This window comes from Haemaphysalis longicornis, unplaced genomic scaffold (genome assembly GCF_048455015.1).
Source record: "Haemaphysalis longicornis isolate Haplotype H1 unplaced genomic scaffold, Haemaphysalis longicornis Haplotype H1 scaffold_1, whole genome shotgun sequence".
Lineage (NCBI taxonomy): Eukaryota > Metazoa > Arthropoda > Arachnida > Ixodida > Ixodidae > Haemaphysalis > Haemaphysalis longicornis.
In genome coordinates, this window is record NW_027526203.1 from 332,500,260 (window position 1) to 332,526,282 (window position 26,023).

Sequence of the window (26,023 nt, forward strand, 5' to 3'; positions counted from 1 at the left end):
TAGTGGAGTGCTCCGGATTAATTTTGGCCACCTGTGGATCTTTAACGTGCGCCGAAATCTCGTACACACGGGCGTTTTTGCTTTTCGCCTCCATCAGAAAAACGGCCGCCGCGGCCCGGAATCAAACCCGCGACCTCGTGCTAAGCAGCGCAACGCCTTAGCCACTGAGCCACCGCGGCTCTTATTTTGCGCTTCGATAAGATAACGTCGCGTGTGTGCTCGCACCTGCACGTGGTGATTACCTTACAAGCATTGCTTTTGTGTCCTTTTCTTGTTTCACAACGCCCACAAAAGGTCGAGCAAAAACTACTGGAAGCGCGCAAACCTGCCATAACGAGAATTTTCTGTCCCTGGCTCCCGGTATCGTTAACTGCGAAACAAGAACACCCGAAATAACTTGCCGAAGGCTAGGGCACCGATCCCTGAAACTTCCCCATTCACAGTTCTTTTCCCTTGTTGCCACGGGCGCTTTCCAGAGCGGCAAGAATGGTTTCGGGGGAGGGGGAGACGAAAGGTAAATAACAAGGTCGCACGGCCTCTCTCTTTAAATGAAAAGAGCGTACAATGAACTATCACTAACTAGCACAACGTCATGCAGCCCGAGCTCCGCGGAGAAGGGCTCGTCGGCTTGCGCGAGCCTCGCGGGCAGGTATGATGAACCGGCGGCGGAGCGGCGCGCACCCAGTGCCAGCCATCGGCGTCGCGGGCGAAGGAGGCAGTGCAGTACCCGGCACCGCGGCGGCGGCAGCAGCCGCGAGAACCGGTAAAGAAACGGGCCCGTTCGATCAGATTGGGCCCTGCCCTTGGTTAGGGGAGCCCCCTCTCCGTGTCGTTAACCTTGCGCTTCTCGGACGCCGCGGGCACGCTCGCCCCAGATCCGAGAGGCTCGGCCAGCGCTATAAAAAGCCGGTCAGATAGCGGCCAAAAAGAGGGCCAGATGGCACAAGAGACAATGGGGCGCCAAAACGAGGACACCACTCCAGGTGGTGGCTGCGAGCGGAAGTCCGCCTTGCAGGCGAGGAACGCCGTCTCGAGCGCAGCCAAACGTCCCCGTCGGACACGCGGCCGGACGGAGTGTCAAATAGCGGCAGCTTGTCAAAGCGTGAGCACTGCCCGAGAGCCAGCACCGGCAACTGCTCGCCGTCGCACGCGGCGAAAGCCAGGGGCACGAGTGCAACGGCGCTTTCGTGAGAACGCCAGCGATGCGCTTTGCCGGGCGCGGAGGATTAGCGTCGGAGGAAGATTTCCCGCGGGATAGGCGCTTTCTTCTCGTGGAAACGCGGCCCCAGGGCGACCGCCCAAGCCTGGAGGCAACCTTCCACGCCAAGGGGCCGCTTCCAGTGGCGCGCTTATGCAAATGCGCGCGCTATAGCGGGGATCCGCTGCGCACGACGCATTCAGAGCGTGACAGCAGCGCCGGACCGCTTTCCTTTCGGCCAGGCTCACGCAAGTTTCACTTTTTCTTTCCTCGTGGAGAAGCACAAAATGCGCGCCCACCGCTTCGACGCTCTTGCGTAAACAATACTTTGCCCACGGGAATCAGACCGCGAACACTCGCGGCGGCCGACACGGTCGTTCACCCTCCGCCCTTTTTTTCTTTTCGCTTCCCCTGGAATACTCGCTCGCCGTCAATGGCTCCGTGATAAATGGTCCGGCTGACCTAGAGAGCAACGCGCGATCAACGGAAAGGAAAGCGCTTCCGACCGCAGGACACGACTAGACTAAATCTCGCTGCGAAGGTGAGGAGAGCCTTCCCAGTGCCAAGGGCACCGGTTTTGAGAAAAGGCCAGCCGCGGGAACAAACCGATTACACGTTGGCCGTTTCCAGTGGGGCTGATCGATAGTTAGGCGAGCGACGGCCTCCTCTTCTTTCCCTCCGAGCCACTTTTGTCGGGTCATATTTATGCCGGCACTCGGTGCACCAGGTTGTCGGGACAACAGCGAATCACGGACCAGCCAGAGGTCGAATATTGTTCGCGCTTGAACGTACGCACGATTTTAACAATGAACACGCCAGAAAACTTATTCCGTCTGCAGCCCGTAAATATCGGCCGTGGTCAGATATCACCGCAGTAAACACCCCTTGGGACCCCGTATTTTCGCCTGACGACACTTCTTCCGCCACCTCCGGTGACAATTTGTGAAGAACGTTGTCCAACTTGGCGCATCCTCGCGACAGAGTTGACGTCCACGCCTCAGTCTCGAGCAGAGGTCGGCTACCTTCTGACATGGCCGGCCGAGTCAGAGCGAAGCTGGCAGGGAGCGGGCCGGTAATGCGGTCTAAGTATATTTTATTAAGGACATTAATAAAACCTGTTTAACAAAATACGCAAGTTCTGAAAAATAGATGGCAGGATACTATCGAGATATGGTAAAGAAGAAGTGCAGGCTCCCAATGCGCGAGTTTTATTACTTGCCCGGTACTGCAAGCAAGCCCTCATAAAAATTTTTACCAACATTGAGTTCAATGTTTGTTGACAAAAGTCGACAAAAGCTACCAACATTGAGTAGACTGTCTACTTACTGTCTATAGACTTCCTAGCAACAGCCTACCAACTTTTTGTCAACCATTGGCCACCGTGTTTGAACTGAAACGTTTCTGTAGACTTTCTACAGAAAGTTTTTTGTAGACTTTATACTCAATCGCTGTTGCTAACCGAAGCGTTTCTGACAGGATATTCGAAACGTGATGCAGTGAGAAAAGCCGGCCATTCCTAGACCGTGGTGTCAATACAGCTTAATAGAACGTCGTCATTATTGCCCTTTAAAAGATCGTTTAGTGGGAGCAAAAATGAAAAAAAAAAAAGAAAGCAGAAACAGATTAGGCCTCGGGAACCTCGTCTGCGAGGGTTCACATTTTGCGGAGCCACACATCCACACGCGCACTTTCTGAAACACAACACAACAATCAACACAACCCCAGCTCACAAACGTACTACATCCGAAAAACCACAAGCGCTTGCAAGCAGGACACCGACACCGCACAAATGCTAACAGTGCACTTCATGTATATATACCCGCCAGCCGCGGGATGCCGATGCCGCGGTGAGGCGCGCCTCTCATTGCATGTTTACAAAACTACGCGTTATTATTTCCAAAATATAATACCGCGAAACACTGGAACGTAAGCAATTGCACATATCTTCATGTTTACTTTATTGTTGCAAGCTGTAACTAAACAAAACGAAAATCTGGAATGGGTTGCGCGCCGTGTTTCGGCTGCCTCCGGTGATTGACGCGTTTCTCCCGGAGGTACGCAAAGAGGGAGGGGCGCCGCTGGCGGTTGGCCGAGAGCGACCATAACATCTGCGCCGGCCGTATTAGGTGGGCATAGCAGGCGATTTTAGATTATCGCCGTTGTTGGAGACACGTCCAGTAGTCTGTCGCGAAATATTTACTGGCATAATTCGTTCCTTTCAACCATGCATGGCACTTAGCTTGCGCAAATCAAAACACAGTGACGAGCGGTTGCGCGTGGTTGATGCCGCTGGCTGGCGCTTGTTCGGAACCGCTGAATAGTCATGTTGATCACCGTGAAGAGTGAAAGCGAGCGGGTCGTGAAGTACCAACCCGTGCGGCTGAGGGACGAACTGGTTGTTCCGAGGGAGAAACTGCGCGGCTCGAGGTACGAACAGTGAAAGTTGCTCCCTTTTGCTACTTTTTTTTTCTCGGGCTGCACAAGTGTGAAGATACATGCAGAGAGAGAGGGAGAGAGAAAGATACGTGTGTGTGTGTGTGTGTGTGTGTGTGTGTGTGTGTGAGAGAGAGAGAGTATGTGTGTCTGTGTGCGTACGTGCGTGCGTGCGTGCGTGCAGGCGCTCGGGCGCGCGTGTGTTTGTGTGTGTGTGTGTGTGTGTGTGTGTGTGTGTGTGTGTGTGTGTGTGTGTGTGTGTGTGTGTGTGTGTGTGTGTGTGTGTGTGTTTAAAACCTGATTCAAACAAAGTAACGTAATTTGGTTAAAGTCAAGTAAATAGTTTGTCCCCAAATATTGTGACCCTGTCCTGGTATTTAGCAAAAAACAATATGAATTAATTGAAATCGGACTCCAGGACGACGGAAAAAGATGTTTGCGTTAAATTCAACTTGAGACAAAGCGTGTCAAAACACTTTTAGTGGTCATCCTACAGAAGCTCGTCAACAGACAAATGTCAACAAAAATGAGGTAGACTTTCTATATACAACCGTCAACAGACAAATGTCAACGTGAATTAAGTAGACTTTCTACATACAACAGTCAACAGACGGGTGTCAACATACATTCAGTAGACTTTTTACAGACGACTGTCAATAGAATGTAAGAGTATGTAGGATAGCAATAAAGTTGGTAGGATGTCAACAGAACGTCTACAGAATGTAAAAAAGCATTTTTGTAAGGGAGTATCCAGGTCCCCGAAATACAAGGCTAGCCTTGCCGCTGTGCCTGTCGCAATGCAGGTTGCGGACAGACAACGCTACATCCCGCACCAGGACACATTGGCAAGACAGCACATTCCTCGCCAACATGGTTTCACGTCACCGCCAAGAGCACGGAGCCCTTCGTGGGAAAATTACGCACCAACACCAGATCGCAAACCGGATGCATCTTTCCAGCGCATCCAAACATTTTTTTTAAAAACCGAAAATACACTAGTGTTAACGGTTACCACTGATCAGTGCAAGATACTGCTCCGGGAAATTTAAAGGAAACGCCTGAAGTCAAAGCGAAGGCAATACCACACTACTCCAACAAATTCATCTTTGACCCAAGTCCCTAGGCAGAAAGCAGGAAACGAAATGGTATACGCCATGCCACGCGCGGGCGCAGCCTCACAATATCAGTGCTTACTGGGTGCATGGCTAGTGTTACACACGGTGTCGAAAACAATAAGGCCAGTGCCGGATCTGCTCCTTTCGTTGCAAATGTCGACGGAAGACGATAGTCGACTGGCGCCCCTGCCAAGTAAATTCACCTCTTCTCTTTCCCGTTCACCTCTCATGGCGTTCCTCTTTCGTCTCGTTCCTCCCAAGATAACACGCTAGAGGTCTGTTCAAGTCAATATAAATTAACCGCGTTCCACTGCTCCAAGTCGGGTGCCTCGATGCCAGCGCTGCCGTACGGCGGAGACGCGCGTAAATTAAGGCACCCCACTACAACGTTTATAGAACCACGTTGCCCTACTTCACGAGCGTTCCAAGCGGAACGCGGAACCTATCGAGTGGAACATTTAATTGCTGTTGCCATTTGATTTCTTAAATGTCGCCAGGAGATATAGTAGCGCGGGTAACAGCATGCGACGGCTTTCTACAGTTGATGTAGTATTTCATTTGCTATCGCAAAAACCAAGCATCCGTGAATTTTTTAATAAAGGAACACTGCAAATATCACTCATGTATTGATTTTCTGCCTTACGTAATGTCTTGTTCTTCTTCAACAACGTTGAAAAGTATGAACATGAACACCGGAATTAGACGCTTCGATTTGGCTGTGGGTATTATAAGACTGTTGCGCAATTTGTTTCACTTTGGCTGGGTGGCTGAATCGAGTCACATTCACACAGACAGACCAAAAATTCGGTGTTTAAGTAGCCCAAGGAAGACTATCGTCTTTAAAAGTCAGAGCCCTTCCACCCTGTTAAGACGGAAGTCCAGCGAAGGTGGCACTGTGCTGGGTTTTGCTATGTTGGCGTCTAGCTGTACGGATGGTTTGCTACGATGAATTTAAGGACAGTGGTGTAACTTCTACTTCACAGACTAAGGACACACACGATTGGTGGGTACAGACAATGACGTCGCTAGTGACCGCCGAAGAGCACGCGGCATTGCGCAATGTCAGAGAGAGAGAGAGAGAGAGAGAGAGAGAGAGAGAGAGAGAGAGAGAGAGAGAGAGAGAGAGAGAGAGAGAGACGCGGCGCGTGGCGAGGAGTATACACAACTCGGGAAAAAGGCGGAGGCGGTGTAACCATACTCCCTGCGCAGATAGCCACGCTTCATTGTGCAACACACAATGTGGAAAAACCAGCTTACGAAGGTCAAGCTTCGACCGGGTATTCTAAAGGCGGCTTCGCCTCTACGCACCAATGCATTGCTGGGAAGACATATTTCAGGGGCATTATAAGCCGTCTTATATCAGAGTATGGAGGCCCTAGACCTCACTTTTTATGCATCTACGCTCGGTCTGTCGCCAGAGACGATATACTGGATCTAAGCCACAGACAGCTTCACCGTAAAATTTCGGCGGATACTCCGAACTTTTCAAGAATGTGAAGGCGAAACCCTGGTTGGGCCTTCTGGTGATCTACTGTTGCACATTTTGTTGAACTTTGCAGCCGCACCCGTCACCGCTTGATCCGCACCATGAGTAGCACGCTTTGAAGCTCTTTCTGCTCGCTAGCCATCGCCATTTCCAGCGCGCTGCTCCAACCCTCCTCTCGCACCGCTTCTTCCCTTTCTTGCAGGAGCGCGAACCCCGGCTTCCGATTTTTTTGTTTTTTTGTTTTGTTTTTTGGACCACCTATTTTCTGCACGTCGCAATGCGCGTGTTTTAAATAAGGTATGCATACACTATCTTTTTGGTCTAACATTTTGGGCAGACCGCCACACTTCTGTCTCGGAAATTGCAACTAAAAACAAAAATTGAACCATATCAGTGGGAAAGTCAAGCCACGATTGCCCTTGTGTGCTCCTGCTTAGCTTGATTGACCAGGTGCCATCCTTTCTTTCCTGAGAGGCGCTATACGCCGAAGTGCCTGGAAGAGGATAATGTACGCAGATTTCGGAGCCCGTAAGGCTGGCTGTACTTGAGTTGTCAATAATTACATTGAACGGCTTTTGGCTTTCAACCATTCAAAATGTTCGTCAGAAATTCGTCAATAATTCGCATGCCTCGATCGCACTTCGCGCCGGAACGTCCATCCACCGGAACATCCGCGCACCGAACGGTTCGTGTAACGAAAAAGACCGGAGCCGAGCTTATGCAAATTCGCCCAAAAGAACGCGAAGGCTGAAATGAACCCCGCTCGACATGAAAGGTCGCAATCACAATTCCATTTGTTTACTAGCGAAGCTGAATAATCGCACGCACGTGTGAGAACTTTTGAACAGAAAACGAATTCGCCTTCTGTTAGGAAATTACAGCCGCTTAAAATCATCTCCAGGAAAGCGACGGCCTGGTGCTTCATTTTGAGCCCAAGGCAGGCCACTGAGTTGGATCTTAGGCGGACAACTTCTGAACTATCTGTAGGGGGTCAAACACTGAAGCATTGGGCCCATATTTACAGTGCAGTTCTCTTGCAACAAACACGCCGAAGCAGACACGTGTCTACACTAAAGGCACAATTCAACGAACACGACGCGAAACATATTTTAGGTCCCCTTGTCATAGCCCCCCCCCCTTCTCTCTCTCTCTCTCTCTCTCTCTCTCTCTCTCTCTCTCTCTCTCTCTCTCTCTCTCTCTCTCTCTCTGCACGCGCGCGCGCGAGAGAGAGAGAGGTAATTTTTTTTGTGCGCCCCCGCGCACAAAAGAAAAGCTTCCTCTTGTAACCCTTCTATTTTTCCCTTTCGTAAAAAACCCCGTGATTTCGGAGTGTTAAAGCAGCATCACAAAGTCGATAACCATGTCCTCAATTAAGGGTAAACGCGTAACAACTACAACCAAAAGTAAAAAAAAAATACAACATGGGGCCCTTCAGTGCTCGCAACGCAGACAAATTTTACAGGCAGGAGGGACGGTAAAGGTCACATTTGAGGGAAAAGGTTTCGCCATATCGCCACTGGTCCCGCAGCAGCCGGAGTTGAAGCAACGCCCCTGGGTTTCGGAAAGCCCCCAACTCGCATTCGCCGTGCGCAACCCGCGCGTCCTCGTCCCATGAGCGACGTTCGGTCATTTCGAAAGGCCGCCTCACACGTCGGTGGCGGCTGCACTGTCGCGCCGCCGTTTCTCCTGACGGAAGGGGGTCAATCGGCTTCTTCTCGGAGCTTCCGTTTGCCGACCCGCTCCTGCGGGCCTTTCGACATTCGGCAGCAGCCCGCGATAGGCGACCAAGAAGAGCGTCTCCCAATCTGGGTCAGCTGGCGACCGGAACAACACGCGGCCCCCGTCGGGACGTGCACCCGCTCGGCGCGCCTTTTGACGCTCAACAACTTCTGAGGGCGTGTCGCCACGAGCACGCAGCGACGAAGGCGCGCGCGCCCAGAGTCGACAGCATGGTGCGCGCGCGCAAATGACCGTACAACAAAAAATCAAAACGTTCGTCTCATCCTCCGCCCACATTTCCACATTGAAGAAATCATGGAAGTGCCCTTTAAGCAACTATTTTAGAGGAGGCTCAGACTGACTGTCACTTTTATCGGAACCTGTGTGATGAACTGAGGGGCACAAAAAATGCAGAATGGGAGACCGAGCGGTACTAGGTGTGGTGCCACTGATGATGCCTAAAGACTTCAAACAGGCTTGAAACAGGGTGACGGCTGGCCCGTGCGCGCCAACACTTGTTGATCCTTTTTAAACAGACGTGTGGTTGCGATGTGCATGTCGCCGTATGTTCCCTGCTGTTTCCCCTACAGGACACTAATCACATTTTGCTACCACATCTCCGCTGCAGGCCAGCTAACGCTACCACCCACCATGTTCCCTGCATTTCAGGCTGAATGGGTATTTTGGCATTCCATTACGATGTTCCATTGTGCCGGGACATTTGCAACAGCGCAGAACACAAGTGCCAACCAGTTGCGACAGTTTATTTGCTAATGTAAGCCCCTCGATCTCAGGCAGTCAACTCCGACCTCAAATAAGCAACGCGCTCCCTGTTGTACTACAGTGAAAAGCTTCTTTCCCCGTTCCTAACAAACTTCCATTGACACCCTGGCTTTCACTGTTTCTGCCCACCTTGTAGTACCTGCTCCTCACTTCCAATTGGTTGACCCAGATGGTCCAATTTTCCCTCCTGTTTTGTAGCTTGTCGTCAGTCTTACAGTCCCCTTCATTCGCCACTTAGCGTCCATGGTTTTCAAGGTGCCCGTGTACTCTCTCCCTATTCGGGCCGATAAACATTTCTTTTCACAATATATGGGTCCTTGTAGGTTCTGCCTGCTGCTGCCACAATGCGTGCGTATAACGTCGGGCTACTCATCTTCTGCACAGCCACAACGATTCTAGGCGCGACGTTTTCAAGTGCAAAATCGCCTCGTCGGCGACCGGAAAGAAGCGTTTTTCAGATGTGCTGTGTCTTGTCTCTGTGTCAAATCTCGGCAACGCACGAGCAGTTATCACAGCCCACGACCAAAAAGTGCTCGGCCCTCGCGCTTTCCCCAAGTATGCAGGGCGACTTCGTTCGTGTACTGCGAGCTCCTGTTACGGAGCGCGAGCGGACGTGTCTCATCAAACGCGAAGTGACCGTGGTCGTCAACGCGAGTAGTACCGAAATTGTCACCGCTGTACGGTACGTGTGGGACTTGAACCCGAGTCGCCAGCGCAGCGGTCAAATGCTTCAACCACAGCGCTATCGTGCGTGCGCCGTGACAGGCGTGCGTAGAACGGGTAGAACATGCGTGCGCCGTGACAGGGGCACGTGGCGGCACGTGCGTAAAACGGGTGCACGCGGAGGAGAGCTCTGACTGGGGGAAGCTGCAGCATTGAAGTGCGGTGATCAGCCTTCCTGTCGGAGCCATTCGCGTCAAAAGACGGAGAAAAAGAAGAGTCGCAAACACGATGCAGCAGTAAAGAAGTGTCTCATTGTGGCGAAGGCTTTCGCCTCCAAACCACAGAGAGACTTCATAAGCGCCCGGGCTATTTTTCAAAACAGTTCGAGGACTTTCTTCGAGCGGGAAAGACTTACTCGAAAGTATGTCATGCAAAAAAAAAAAAAAAAAAAAAAAAAAACTCAAACTGTCCGTGATTAAGACACTTTAAACATCTTTCTAATTGACACAAAAGAAAAAGCTTAATCAGGCGGTGAACAAGAAGTAGCCTGACTTGGTCCACACCATTTCCGACGACACCGACTTTACTTAAGCATGCCTAAAGTAAAGTGCGCGGTTACAATTTGAAATCTTAGGGGGTACACCCTGCGTGCGCGCATGCGTGCGTACGTCTGTTACTGAAACCTAGCAACGTAATTACCTCGGCCTGTCGAGCGCGGGTAGGCCTTGCCGAGCAACTAGAGGAGATCTAAGACAACATATACATCATAAAGCGAGGTTCCACGAACAGGCGAGAGCTCTCACATTTTGTATTGCGGGAATATTCTGCGCAACCGAGGACATGAAGCAAGGAAGCAATTACACCTCCGCTATGCGTGCCTATTTACGTTCACTTCCAAGGAGCGCACTCGGCTAATATGTCATTCGGGAGGAGCTAAACGGCAAGCGCGAATGACACTTCCCACGGAACGCACTTTAAGCTAGGCGTATTCCCGAAACACACTTTACGCGGGCCGGCTCGCCGAGTGAGTTGTATCGTCGCCAGAGGTCTGAAAATCGGGAGAATCATCATGACACAACGAGCGTTTAGATGATAATAAGTAATATTAAAAGTTAATTGCGGATACACTGTTGATTTATTTTTACAAAAAGAGAAGCTGCGACGAGATTTAAAAAAAAAAAAAAATCTCTCGCCCAACAGCTCGCCAGCGCCGCCTGGTGGGGTGTTTCTCCATGCATGGCGGCCGTTCGGGTTTTTCACTTTGTCACGTGATAAAGAGGGGGAATTTCAAGTAATCTTGCGGAATATTTTCCCCAGCTACTGTCACAGAACAGTTCTCCAGAACTGCCGATATGGTAAGCGGCTGTTGTGATCAAGCTAAATAAGAGGTACAAAATAAACTTAGTGCATGCCTATGCGCCCAGATGAGGCTGCTGTCAGTTTTTACGAGGATGCCGAATCGGCGATGAATAAGGTAAGCACTCACGAGAATATTATGATAGGATATTTTCACTCAAAGGTAGGAGGTTGAACGCGAAGTGGGACACTTCGGAAGAGGCTGCAGGCGGGATAGCGGAGGTGATGTACTCGTTGGATTTGTGGAGAGAAATGACCTATTATTCTATAGGAAAACAAAACGAAAAACGTTCGCCGTAATCATGGCAACACGAGCGCGAAACAGCGGACCCCAAGCCGAAGTGCTGGGAGAAAAGGCACAGAGCTTCGACATGGCGCTCATCTCTGCAACCACGTGGTGGACGGCGCATCCCCAGAGGGGGCGGAAGAGCCCGAGCTTCTGCAACGCCACCGAGAGAAGGGCCGCGCTTAAGCGGACGGACGTGACACGGCCGGCTGTCCTCCGGAGCGGCCTCCTTGTGGGATCCTCCCTTACGTCACCCGCTTCCGTGTGCGCGCGCCTGCCGCTTCGTGCGCCGGAAATGTCAACACGGGGCAGAAGCGCCAAAAGCAAGGGGTCGCCGCCGCCGCGCGGGGAAGGGGCCGAGACGCAAGGGTCAGCCGACAGCGTGAGTCACGACCACGGCGCCCCAGCGACACCCCCCTTCGCAACAATTAGGAGCCACAAGTGCGCAATGAGCTGCACGCAAAGATTGTGAGAACGATGCCGGAACAACACTCCGCGCCTGGGCAAGGACACGACCAGCGGTAGGCTCGCGTCACACCCGGATCCGGAGGCGGCGATTAGCGAGGGTACACCGCCGAAGAGCAAAGCTGAGCAGCCTCAACGCACAATCGAGGACAGAGTACGAAACACAACAACGCAGGAGACGTACGAAGACGCTGATGCACGTTAAATAAGCCCGAACTCAGGGCATAGCCAAGGTTTAGCTTCCCCACGAACTGGAGCCCGAAGGTTGCCACTGTGCAGCGCTCAGAATCCGAGAACAGATATACACAAAATATTTGGCCACATCCTGAGAAATGCCCCCGCATAGCATAAGGTCCAGGGCAGCAAGTAAAGACGTCCGCATTGCAAACTTAAACGGCGTCGGTCGTGTGTTTGCGGGATGAGCAGCCACTCTCTCCACCGTGTTCCAGATTACGCCGTAGCCACAAGTGCGCGTGGAAATTGGGTTCTTGGGCTCACTCACTGTTACGCTTTCGGGCCATTCAGGGTGCGTGCACATCGCCCAAACGCGAGGCTACTGCATGCATCAGACTGAGGGCAATGCCGGCGGTGACAACGTATGGCTGCATCGTTAGCTCAAACGGAAGAGCAGAAAACGCGTACAGAAGTGCCCCCCACACTGCAGCCTCGGCGGGCAGGCCGAAATACTTCATTCGCATACAAGCTTCTCATCGACACCGGTCCAGTGCCACCACAGCAGCTGAAACAACGCTCTCGGACCGACCCATCTGGCCAGAAGGGATAAAGGACGCCGGTACGATTCGAAACCTGGCTGTCGTCCAACACCAGTGGTGCAGGTGGCGCTTCACATTTTACTGCAGGTCTCGGATCAGTTGCCAAAACTAGATAACACACGCCATACAGTGGTACAAACATTTCTGACGCCATTTAAGGAGGCAATTGCCACTAGGGAGTTAGAGATTTTTCTTCTTGGACTTTTCTCAAGTCGCGCAACACGCATGCAGTGGCGCAATTTTCCCCTGGAAGGGCCATTTGGCGCGCCATTTCTGCCTCGGCGCAGCACTTGCGCGAGCCCTTGAGCATTGCTTACAGCTCTTCTCCGCTCGAACTATGTTTCATTTCACTGTCCACGAGGCGCCTACCTAAAAAGCTGATCTCTATAGAACGCGCCAGTGCACTCTCCAAAGCACAGAAGCGGACGGGCGAAAACGTTTGTCCGGACGGAAGCCAAACGGAGTGGTCAGCGCAAACAAATCGGCGCGCCGGACCGGTAGCTGCCGGAAGCGTCAGCGCAGCCGGGCGATGACGGGCGTCGCCCACAGCGAAGGCGCCCGCCGTTGACATTGGGGAGCCAGTGGCGGCGCAGTCATGACCGCAAATGAGCGCTGCCCAGAGAGAGACGCGTGACGGCCGCGGACAGCTCTGACCCGCGCCGGCTTTTCCTCGAGCCGAACAGGCGGCCGGCCAGCCGAGTCGTGCACAGGCCGCTACCGTCAATGGCCGTGACAGCCCGCCGCCGGGCTTGACCACGCTATGCTTGGCCGAACGGCTGCAGGGCCCCGCTGCTCTCGAGCTCAACGCTGACCGTGCGGGCCGCGCATTTCCCCCCGTGGCTCACGGCCCTCGCACCGACTGTGGGGGCACGGAGGACCTTAAGTGAACACAACACGACCGACTGGAACACGCGTCCCTTCTGCATGCATACCAGCCAATGGCCGAGCCGGTACTGGTCACCGCACAGAACAACCGGCACAGCAACCGAGTAAATCTAAAATGCAGCTCCCCGAGGTTCACACGTGCGGGGAGCACGACGGAGCCGGAGCGCCGTAGGCGACAAGGATGACGTCCACGCGTTGCAGTCGCCAAGCGGTCGCAACTAGAGCAGGCTGCTGCTGCTGCACTTGTTGCGCTACACGCCTCATATATCGGCGGCGGCCATTGTCTCGCGAAGAACGCGCGGCCGAACGTAAACAGACCATCACCGAGGTCGGCCCTCCGAAGCGGCTCCCGAGATCTGGTTCAATGCTGGGCCCGCGCGTGGCCCCGTTCCGATAGGCAGCCCTATAATCCGCTTGTCCGAGCGAAACGTTCGCGCCTGGCCCACATCGCGGCGGCCGAACATGCAAAATTGGCGCGTGCCTCGCGGCCACGAACGACATTCCGCGGCCCGCCCGATGATTGACGTCGGAATTCGACACCGCGCTCGCTCGGCGGCTCCCGGCCTGTACACAAGCGGCGTCAATCCTGCTTGTATGCCTGCACTACTCCGGTGAAGTAATCGGTGAAGGCCCCGACCCTTTCATGGAGCAGCTCACGCTGTAGGTCTTCACAACAGTTCACCTATTTCGCGACAAATACGTACTTTGATTGTTCACACACACATATGCACGTTGCACATGCTTGATAAGGTTTTTTTTTCCTGCTACTTCCGTGTGTGTAGTCACAGCCGACGTCAGTAAACTGGCGAGGAGGGTGGTGCGAAGAAAACGGCACTTTCGAACGCACTTCTCCGCCAGCTCGCACCAGCCAACCCACTGAGGCGGAAAAGGCAGCCTGAGCACTTGCACACAGGCCCACGCCCTCCCTCCCAGATTCGAAATTACGCCAGTGGCATGATCTCGCCCTTTGCACTCTTACACCGTCCCCATCCGGCTGATCTGGCGTGGGGAAAATGAGGAAGCACATCGGGGCCTGCATGATGCGCGAGAGCTCATGCAGGCCCCGACCCTTTCATGGAGCAGCTCGAGACAGCCCATGACATTACGGCACATTACCGCCTCTCACGCCGCCGGTTCCCTCCTGCACACCCGAATTTATCCGACACCGAAGAACGGCTATGGCGACTGGCGCAAGCCCGCACCTTCCCTTGTGGCTGCCATCTGCACCCTATTTATCATCCCACCAACCCCTCTCCCAGATGCCCTGCATGTGGAGCAGTCGAAACGCTCGAACATCTTTGGTACCGTACCAGACTGTGGGCACTGGACAGCTCCGACCTTACTATCCAGCGGGTAGTCACGGCCATGGCTGCAGCAGTCACCCCGACCCCCTTAAGGGGCCTTAAAGGTTCAATAATCTCTCTCTCTCTCTCTCTTAGACACGCGTGCAATAGGCCGGAAAAATTACGCACCATTCTAGCCTCGAAGCTATTAAGGCAATCCACTAGTGACTTGATCATGTATTTACCCCCATAAAATGCTCAGACGGATACGTCGCGCGGTATTGGGAAGCGAAGACAGAAAAGTGATGTAGGCACGGAGAAAAGTGACTGTGACAAAGCAGCAGCGTCGTCTCCAAAAAAAAAAAAAAAAAAAAAAAAAGCGACTTCCGGGCAAACCGAAACAGAAAGCGGACATTTTTGTAGCCTCACGAAAGGCAGCATTTTAAATTGCGACGACAGAGCCAATCACTCTTGAGAGCAAGCATTCGCTGATCTGCTACGTGCACATTGGCGAAAGCCTTAGGCAATCTTGCTACCAGAGGCAGTAGGGAATGGTACTGATCACGCCCGCAGGCTAAAAAGACGGTCCCCTTCACCCGCGTTCAGGAAAGCAGCACTGAGCGCAGGTTGTAACTGCATGCACACAACTATAAGGTAATCACAGCCGTTCCTGATGATTTACGTAGTTACTTAAATCAGTGTCGCGGAGCAAAGCCTACAACATGTCAAATTTCGAATTTAAAATCCCCTCTTCGTTCAAACTGCTTGGCATAGGTGAGGTCACGTCGCAATAGACTGAATGTCATTAACTCTCACACTGCTCAAAGCCCTGACAAGGCCAAGGCAGTCACGAAAACGAAAATCCAAATCGTCGGATTAAACGTCGGTGAGAAGCACAGTCCGGTTCACTTGACACGGGTTCTCGCATTCCGCTCGACCAAGGGCCAACTGCAGAGCTGCCGCTGGCTAAGGTTTGTGAAATGCCTGCCCTGTGGACGCACGGTTTCGCAAAACAGACCTTCCCCTAAGTGGCCCGCCACAGCACAGCAATTGCAAATCCACTCTTTCATGCCCGCCGTAAGGCCTCAACAGCTGACTGAGTATCGAAAGACAGCGGCCGCGCGAGCTTTCGCAAAAAAACGCACAAGTCCTAATTGAGCGTCTGGCACCATGCAACCCCGAAAATTCGGGAAGTCAACAACAACAACGACGACAACAAACGAGGGAATTAACACCACGAGCGAACAACATTCGACCCAACGCCCAACTGGTCAGGCAGCCAAAGCGTCAAGCAATGCCTACAAAACGTACGTGCAGGGTAAAGGGACGCACAAACCAAATGCCGATGCATGAAGCTGTTTTGAGAATGCATCACGGGACTACAGGACGTCTTCATTCTGCTGCGTTCTTAATTGGCACGTTAGCGAATGCCATCGATGCACTTGCTAACAAGCAAAAGCGACGATAGCCTGTAAGGCCCACTGACCGAGTCTGGCCAAGGCTATGCCGAAGGTGAACACTCATTAAGACCATCAAACCAAACGGGAACACTTTGGACACCCGATCACCCAAGAGAAATGCGTCGCTTTGGCCAGTTCTAAGCCACCGTTGCCAAGCGCCAGCACCAGGGGATTCGCTCATGCCTCTACGCTATCCAGATTGGCAAAAAAACACCCCGCACGTTCAAGCCCAAGGTGCACGGCCCGGAGATGTCGAAGGACGAACAAAAGGGGGATCCTGCGCGCATGCTGACACGCCAACCCCGACAAGGCCGGTGTGCCCGCAGTGGGCTCTTCCGGGCCGTCCAGCCGGCCACTGAGTCACCAGGGGACGGGAGAAAACAAAAGCTGGTGACCCTAATGGAGGAGGACAGAGCTGGGGCAGCGGCGGCGCGCTAACGCGTCGCAATCAGCGGGCCTGCAGCGGAAGGGGACGACCGGCGGCCGTGACGCCGACAACCCCCATTAGGACACCGACATCGCCCTTGTGGTGATGAGGTCGCCACCACGCGCCCGCTAAACGCTGATGACTGCCAGCGGGAACGAAGCGATTTACGGGGGTAAGAAGAAAGAAAGAAGTCCGGTGGCGACAGTTTGCACGGAACGTACCCAATGCGTGACCCGCAAAAATGCCCTTCCATTCGTTTTGCGCACCATCAGCCAAATAGGTTTCGTTCACTAGAGATTACAAATGGCGCCCGTGAAAAAGGCGGAAGTGTCGATTAGCGAGTTCCAACGCAATTGCACACGGAAAGGCGTATTTGGTTGGAGTTTACAGCATCAATGCGCAGTGAGAACGGTCGCGAAAGAAGATTCTGCAGAGCGACTTGCTCAAGCTTTCTCGAAGCAGCCGCTCACTATGCAGCTACAAGTATTGAGCATTTTATTTTGATGCCGATCTGTCCGAAACATGGCACATATTAGCCTGCGGGCGGAGATAATACACCTCTGGGGGTACCAAGCGGTGCGCTCCCAGAAATTAAGATGCCACTTTTATGCGGAATGCAATAACAGCTCCCTCGAGAGGCTCCCCCGTTAACGGAACGCAGGGACATCGCGCAGAATGTCTCAGAGTACCCCAGAGATACTGAAAATGACTGGCAAAAGTTAACGCGGAAAATTTTCCCGGACATGCAAACATATTTCAAAGCCAAACGCTATCCGCGAACAAACCGCCAAGTGATGCATAAAACTGGCTGTTGATTTGGTCGTCACGAAACTGACGAGGCAGCTACGTCAAAACTCTCTCCCTCCGCGGCAGGCAACAGGCCTTCTGTGCAGAGCAGCCGTCCGACCTACACGCGAGCTAATTGGTAGAGAAACCATGGTCGCATTCATCGCCACTTCGTGAGGTGGCAAGCCTTCTTCGGGAGGTATGAACATTCGAGAAGCCGTTACTTCTAGAGAGACGCGACCCCCTTTGCCCTGCCGCGACCAGCAGAAGGAAGGAAATAAATAACGTGTCCCCCCGAAAATCGGTCAGCGCCTTTAGCGTCACTGGCAAGCCACGATCCCACACGGAACACGGCGTTCCGAACGCGTTGTCCGGGGCCTGTTTTGAAGAGACTACGGGCCGCCGCATGAGGCTCCCCGATCTGCCTGGGCTGCAGCCAGTAAGTTTGCAAAGGCTCGCACGGCTTGCCACAGAGAGCCTTTTTTCCCTTTCTCTGTCCGGAGCCATGACGCTGACGACCGAGGCGTTCCCACCGTGCTCGAAACAGGACGCGTCAGCACGCCGCCATAAGGATTGGCGAGCAGTATAAGGAGAATAAAGCTAGCGTACAAAACTTGGGGATGATGCAGCGGTCGGAATAGCTAGTGCCAGTAAAGCGAAATGCTCTGTTCAGCGAAACGCACACGCACACGGGACAGAAATAAGTGGCAGGGAAAACAACGGCCAAATAACCCTTTTAAAGGCAATTAAGGTCACGAAACAACATCGACCAACTTGCCAGACCATCGCGACCGGATTAGAAATGCGCCCCGCTAGGCGAACAAAACCCTCTGAAAGAGCACAAAATGACGAAAAAACGTTAGGACAGGCAGGCCACCACGGCAGTTACCGCTCGACGGTAGACGACGCCACAATTCAAAGGTGGAGCTATTGGCGCGGAGATGTTTGAGTGGCGCCCCCTGGCTCCGACGTCAGCTTAGGGACTCACGCCGCTGTCGTCTGCTACACTCGCGCCGGCGTTAAACTCGCGGCGCTGTCGTTCGCTTGTGAGGGACAGCAGTGCATTCGCTAGTAGAAATCACCCGCTTTGATGCTCTGGTGCATTAGAAAGCGTATTTCAAGTATTCAGTTATTTTCTCTAGCTTCTGACACCTCTGAATAATTTCAAACTGTATCCCGCACAAGTTTGCAACACACAGGGAGACAGAGAACCACTTTCTTGGAGCATCGCTCAGAAGATCGTGTTTAACTCGTCCTTTGTAGCTTACTTGCGAGGTTCAGTGCTCAGAGCTCTTCGATAAGTATTCAACTGTGGAGGCTTCCCTATAGTATTTTTGAGATGCTCTAATGAAGACTCAACAGTATAATGCTACGCACCAAGCAGCGGGTCACATAGCAGGAAACGCATCGCATTGCAGGAAACACGCACATCGCATAGCAGGAACAAAACGGCTGTCTATTATTTATTTCGTTGTTGCTCCTTGTATCAGATGAATGTCTTTTTGTTGTTGTTTTTTTTTTCCTGGGGCCCAACGCATTGTTTTTCTGCACCGTCACAAACGTCTCATTTGGGTGTCTGGAGATGTTTGGGAGGCTCACAAAGTTGGTGTGGATATTTTCTTCGGGCTGTAAGGCATAAAGTACCTTCTTCAGAAATTGGCTTTCGCTATGGCTGCGTAGATGAAGGTGCCCATCCGCAGGGTGCGTTGTTTATTCACATGCAAATGCAATGAAAAGGTTTGTACTATGCGCCACCGCGAAACCGCGCAATGTTTTCGAGAGTACTCGAAGGCGGGGCTTTTGTGCCCCGAATTTCTATCGTAACCATCGTTATCGTAACGAACTGAACCTCAACCCAAACCGTTATGGCATGATTAGGTGTTGAAGGCTTGTTTTATTCGCTATAGCGAACGCAATAAATAGTATACGTGGCGGTTTTCAGTATAACAAGGATCGAAACCTATGAAAATGTCCACGCAGTTCTTTATTGTTTTCCAACCCGTTCAGGCGTAAAGAAGAAATCCTGGCCTACTCGGGATAACATTTGATGAATTGAAGAAATTTACTCTCTTGTCTTGTACTAAGGAGCCCGCACACTAACCAGCTCAATTTTACTGCTAAATAAATTTTCTCCCTCTCCTCCTACTCCTCCTCTTGGGTGCAGTTTTACTGTAACGCATACCTGAATATTGGGAACATATGGCTGTGGGAAATGTACCGAAATATCCCTCCAGGCCTGAACACAAGGTTACTGTATTTTTACCATACACTGACTTGTTTTGCTCAATAAGCCTCCATGCTGGTTCGAAGCCTAGTATAAAACCAGTACGCGCCTATGCACACTGTAGTTTATTTGGAACTCAACCTACATTTTTTGCGCCCCATAGTGCACGTCGGCATACTTTCATGCCATGACAACGTAAAGTGATGTTATACAATACTTTCGAGTGCTCGGCAAGGTTGCAAAAACTGTTTCACCTTACATACTATTACCGGAATCGTAATGCCTTCTGCCAAAGCCGACAGCTCCGTAGGCCTGGAATTTGTTTTGCTCTTGCATTTTCGCTGCTGTTGGTTATTAGACTTTGGCTGTTCCCTTTGTTCGAAAGATTGCTGAATACAGAAGCTGACGCCTAGCTCCGACTCTGCGCGCTCCGCACAGGTCCGGCTTCGCAGGATTGGGGCGACACCGGCAATGTTTCTTCCGGAGCGGTATCAAAAACTATACTTTAAGTCATGCCTTGAGCTAGTGTATGCGACTTTAAGTCGTTTATTATGAAAATATTGCGCATACGCAAAATCTGGTGCGGACAAGCACCAAAAGTCAACCGCGCGCAAAGAAACAGAAGGGAGAGCGCGCCCGTGTGAAGCAGATGACAAATGCGAGGATCCCTAAGCCGACGTCACGGAGACGCGCTTCGCAGCGCCGCCCGTGGTCGCACTCACCGCCAATAGTGCTTGTCTCGGAGCGGTTTTGCGAAGGTACAAAACATGAACGTGTTTGCAGTTAAGAAGGGGGCGCTGCCATTGTTGCTATAGGTGGGGACATAACCTAGGACCGAAAGAAAGGGGCGGAGTGGAAGGGGGGGGGGGGGAGGGGGGGCGAGACAGACGACTGGTGCATTTGGTAATTTCCCAATGAAAGCAACTTTCAAGCCAAACAAATGCCGCGGAATGCGAGAAAAGACCGACTTTTTCGCGTTATACAGTTTACTGTTCCCAAGTGCGTCCCTTCGCAATAACCGCTCCCCACAATCACGGCAAGGTTGGAAACAGGCTTACACGCTATCTTTTAGACGGGTATTTTCCCAGTACGGTTAGTTGACGCATAGCTGACATTTAAGCTTACACAGGCTGGCAAGTAGTGATTTGGATTTACACCGCACAGTTCGTAGCCAGCAAAGTGGAGCCCTTTTGCTCATCAAGCGACTTTGTCACGCCTGAATAGAGCTTATCACGATTTTTATTTATACACGTTCCCCTGCAGCCAGACAGACAATTCTATTCGTCTATGCCCTAACCCACTCATAAAAATCAGAGGCGAAGCCAGACTGCCTCCACGGCGGAAAGCGGGTATACGTTGACAGGTGGCCGAGCGCATAGCAATGCGCGCACACGCAGAGTCGCATACACGTTGATAAACAGAGCGCTGTGTTCACCTCACGATCAGAATGCCACTCAGGAGTTCTCGTCTTCCGTGTCGCTGCCGCCGTCAGTCCCACCCCCAGCAAAACAGGGACGCGATAGTGACGCACCTAGCATGCGAAGAAGCGGCCACAAGGTCACTGCCAAGCAGACAGGGCGGCCAAATGCGGTAACAGAACAGGGTCATCCACCCTTGACGGCGCGGAAGAACCAACCTTGAGACAGCGATTAAGGCTCCCGGGTACAAGAATATTGATAGCGCTGCCAGCTTCTCGACTGCTAGGCCGCCAATGACCCCCAAGCGCGCACTCAGCCGCTGATAACGCCACACCGCGGTAGGTGTATAATACGCGCCCCCGAGACGTATACGTAAACGCGAATAAAGATCGCCGAATGAAATATACAGCACAGTTCAGTTGCCGTTGCGCGGAGAGCCCAATAAGTATCGCACACATACACTGTTCTGCCTGCGGGAGAGCCTTGCTTCGGTCACCAGATTGCGTGGCGCGCGCGGTGGGAGGTGAAAGATACTGCAGAAATCTGGACAACACGGCTCGGCTCCACTTCTGACTCGCCCGTGGCACTAGCCAGATGGAACGCGGAGCTGGCCATACTCGCTCTCTCCGGTTAGTATCGATAATGGTGCCCCTTCAACTAGAAATGACTGCGCACGGAAGGCGCTCGGAGGCCGAAATCAGAGCTAGAAGGTGGCACGTGCCGCGCGCTGATCAGCCCATGACCATCGGCTTTCGGAAGCCAACGAGTCCCCGCTGAAGCCCATGTCGCGTACAAGCAACGCTCGCTCCAATAGCTGATCGGAAACGCGCAGTTAGCGGAGTTGACGGAACGTCGATATCGTTCGCAGCCGAAAGAAACAAAAAAATACAAATTAAACGGGGCCGTTCGGAGCATTGACTTTCTCGGGGGAACAGACGCCGACGACTGCGTGCGTATTCATCACTGATAGCAAAGAGGACATTTTTATAGAGGCACGGTACAGTAAACTGCTGAAATGGCTGGTAATTTCTTATCCAGCACAGCAGCAACCCCCCCAAGCACTTTGCGTGCTTTTCGCATTGTTGGAAGCTAAACCCCCACTTACACGCATGCAGCAGCTTCTCGGCTCGGAGGGGTAAACATTTGGAGAAATCCGGCAGTCGGTAAACTTTGACTACGCGCAATGAGCGTGTGGGCAAGTTGACAAAGCAGGATCGGTTCAGTGCCAGGGTTCGCGCCTTGCGGAGCTCTCGAGAGCAAGTCAACATGAATGGCAACGTGCGACAATTCAGCAATAACATTCCCAAAGTGGGCACGAACCTTCGGAACGGTCGGGCACCACGAAGCTGGGCGGGGAAGCGCATGCAAGCATTGCCCCCGGACATGTGGGGCGCTCCAAGTGCCCGCACCGCTCGGGGGGGAGCGTGCGGGCACTTGGAGCGGAGGTGTGGAAGCAGCACTCACATCGGAAGTCGTCGCGCAGCGGAGACACCGGCGGCGTCGGGTACGCGGAGCGGCACAGGGCACAGGCACACAGCGCCGACGGGGCGCTCGGGAGGACCGGCCCAGCGGGCGCCGAGGCTGCGCGCTCACGCTTGCGCCGCTTGCGGGGCTTGAGCACTCGCGGCAGCGGAGCTTGGGCCTCGTCGGCGGCCAGCGCGGAGTCCGGCGTCGAGGGCGGCGTGGGCTCGTCGGCCGGCGGCGGCTTGCGGCCCCCGCGCGGCGCTAGCACGAGCGGCGAGCCCTGGGCGTGCAGCGCCAGCTGCGACAACGAGACGATCTGCTCGTCGAGCGGCGGCGACGGCGGCAGAGCGATGAGCGGCACGCCGGTCCACGCCGGCCGCGGCTTGGCGATCAGGCAGGCGCCCAGCAAACGCTCGGGCCCCACCGAGACGCGCATGCCGAGCACGACGACGGCGGCGGCCCACTGGCGGCGGCACTCGAGCACGCCGGCCGGCGGCGCGGCGAGGGGGCGAGGGACGGGCCCCCGTCCATTGGACCGGCTCTGGGTCACTGGGGGAGGAGGGCCTCCTAACGGGACGGCCGCTTTCGCCGCCGCCTAATAACGGTCATCCGCGCGGGACGCTGGCGTGAAAGTGGGGCCCCCCGCCGAAGACCGCTCCGCGCGAATCTTCCAACTGGACAAACGTGGCCGCCAAAAGTGTCCACTTCATGGGCCAGAACTACGTTCCTCAAGTCAGACTCCACTGCCACATTTTCGTTTATGCGTGGCTTTAAACGTGCAACGCTCGAAGCCACCCCGTGCCGCACTCTCCATTACAACGAGTCAGCCCTACATGACCCTTTTTATTGGAGAGCGGGGGAAAACACGGCCAAACAAATAGAAGAGTCCAAGCATTTCAAATAGGACGGATGCGCCGTGAGCTTAAGCAAGGAAAGCGCTACGGAAGCCTAATTACAGCAAAGGTGCGCCAGAGCGTAACACATCTCGGGACAGTTTTTCCAACCAACGTAGCGACCACACGAATTCAAATTCGCCATAACAAATGCCCATCAGAGCGCCAGTGTCCCGAGTGAAAGGATGAAAGTAAACCCGCCAGCTCCCTTACACGCTCGACAGACGCGAGATGGTGCTCCGAAGGGCCAGCTCTCGAATTCGGCCAGGAAAACGCCAGCACATCGCTATTTATAGCGGAGCAGCCAAACACAGGACGGTGCACACGCCGCGGCAGGACACGCCAGAGGCAGCGAGGTGTCTTATCTGATGGCAGGGCTCACCGAAAAGGTTTCGCAGAGGGCGCCCATGTTAATTGCTCATACAAAGGCACTCGCTGGGCACGGGTTCGGAAGCACGCGAACCACTCGCTGGACGTGGCGCTTTCGGTGCCAGGCCGCATCCCACACCAAGATAGCAGCAGTTCAGACGGAGCCCACTGAGCGCCTCACTCAGGCTAAGGTAATACGTGTGCGGCATTCAGCAAAGCCACTCGTGTGCGTACGAGCTCTGCCGAGAAGGCCGATTAGCTTCCGCTTAGACGAGTATCCGCAGTTACGACTTCGCATATCGATTGCACCGGGCCATTCGACCTATCAGCCGGCCCCGCGAGTGTCCCAAAGGCAGCGAGCGATACGTGCACAAGCCACAGCGAACCGTGCTTGCAGACGAATGGGATCAGCGTTCGGCTGCCCAGTTCAGCTGACGGCAAGTGCAAGCGGGCTCTTGCGAAGCAACGTCCTAACCTAGAGTGATATTGAAGTTGCTCGCATGCAGCAGCCACGCCACACGATCGACTGTGGTCAGCTGCAGGTCGGCGTGGTTCCCCCGGTGCACGACCCACTGGCCCGCACGGCGACATCTAATATTCGCTCCTGTCGGGCCCAATATACTCCGACGATATATTTCCCAAACTCCTCCGACTTCTCCCAGGACGTAATCACAAGGCGCATGTTTGGACGACACTGCAAGCCGTATAGAAATAAATGTCACACGTGCAACCGGCAGCGACAGAGCATCTGTAACGAGCCCGTATAGTTTATTAGGCTTCAATTTCACGTTTGCAAGTGGGTTTCGTCCAAAGTCGGTCAAGGACAATCGCATTCTGAACCCTTCTGAGACAACGTCAAATGATCCTCGGAAATTTTTCGATGCCACCTTACTGCAGCCTAGCCACGTGCGGTGTGCTAAACCTCGCGTCCACCTGCGGAAGCTTTCGAAGATGCAACGCTGCTCATTTGCACGTCGCTTCAAAGCGCGTTGGGCTTGTTGCGAAAGCCGCACAGAGCAACACGAGTAATTTGGATACGAGGACAAGCTTCCGGCGCGTCAGCCATTTAGGTCTTCGCGTGAACACGCTGCAACACCGTCACCATCACATGCTTTGCCTAAAGCACATCGTGTTACTCGGTTGGTTAGGAGCTTTAACGCACCGACGCTACACAGGCGATGAGGTGCGCCGTAGTGGAAGGCTCCGGATTAATTTTGACCACCTGGGGATCTTCAACGTGCGTTGAAACCTCGGACACAAGGGCATTTTCGCTGTTCGCCTCCATCAGAAAAGCGGCCGCCGCGGCCCGGAATCGAACCCCCGTCCCCCGTCTCGGGCTCAGCTGCACAAGCCGCTGAGGCACTGCGGCGGGTATTCTTGTTACTCAAGCAACATCTAAAAGAGTCGCACTATGGATATCACAGCTATCTTCATTCTTTTGCGTCTATCTGCGCATGACATGAACAGATGCAGTACCTGAAAGACCGTTGCGGGCGTCCTTGAAGGAAACTACGAGAGTGAGACAATGTCATCTCAGCAGGTAACCAGGTTGAATACCGCTAGAAAAACAATACAGAGTTATAGCACAGCGGAGAACTGGCCCCCGTATACGGTAAAGGGCGACTGCGCGCGCGCATGTGCAGATGCACCCACCGTGTACTTGGCGCCGTACCGGTGCCGGTCCTCCACTCTGCAGCTTCCTGTTATACGCAACTACAACTAAAACGAAGTTTTACACGCACGCACACATCCCGTTACTGGTTTCAGAGCTCATTCCCGGTTGATAAACTGGGGGCGAGCAGTAAACGAAGCTGGTTCACCTTCCAAAAGACCTAACCTGGTTACAGGATAGATACTCTAATCCTGGGGGCCAGCACCAGATGTGTTATGCGAGTGAGAACGCACCGACAGGTAACAGGCTCTCAAGGTGTCCGAAGAATGACGCCTCAAATAGCACCCCCCCCCCCCCCCCTTCCCCAAACATGGCATAACGTATGTCGCGCGGGAGCTACTGGACACCGCAGATGGAGCAGTCAGGCGCCTCGCACAAGTCGGCATCGACGAAGCTTCTTTTTGTCTCTGCAGCGTTAAACCTGGCCCTGATAAAAAAGGCACGGGGCGGCCAAAAGAAGAAGTCCAAAAGAGGGGCTCCAGCCAGCGTGACCAGCGCCCCGGGGGAGTCAAGCGGAATGACCAAACGGATCAAGGAAGCCCCCCCGGCGGGGTGAAGATTCAACGGCCCACGGGAGTTCTGGGCCAAGGGCGGGAGGACTGCGGGGCCCATTGTTTCGCCACCGCCATTGTCTCCTCCGTCCGCCGCCAGTCGGCGTCGCGTGCCGACCGCCGCACAGGGCTAACAGCTTCCCCTCGGAGGCACACCGACGAACAGGCGACAACCGTGCCCAGCTTCCGTATAGAAACACGGCCTCGGCGCTGCTACACATGCGGTACGAGACGAGAGCAAGAGCGTAGCACGCGCTCGGGTGTTATCTCGTCATGCACACGAGTCTCTCAAACGGCTTCGAAAAAATTTGCCA

At 53.5% G+C, this 26,023-nt stretch overlaps 1 protein-coding gene across 3 annotated transcripts in view; it reads right to left on the reverse strand.

The window, feature by feature from the left end:
- The window catches only part of Twin (CCR4-NOT transcription complex subunit 6-like twin), a 150,197-nt gene that overhangs the window by 75,103 nt on the left and 49,071 nt on the right, over positions 1-26,023 (reverse strand). The window contains exon 1 of one of the 3 annotated variants that reach the window (XM_077683791.1): positions 22,225-22,705. The exons of the other annotated variants lie outside the window; for them this stretch is intronic. Coding sequence (XP_077539917.1) covers positions 22,225-22,660 — 436 coding nt within the window. The 5' untranslated portion in view covers positions 22,661-22,705. Of the gene's footprint in view, positions 1-22,224; positions 22,706-26,023 lie in introns of those variants that run through there. 3 annotated transcript variants of the gene reach the window in all.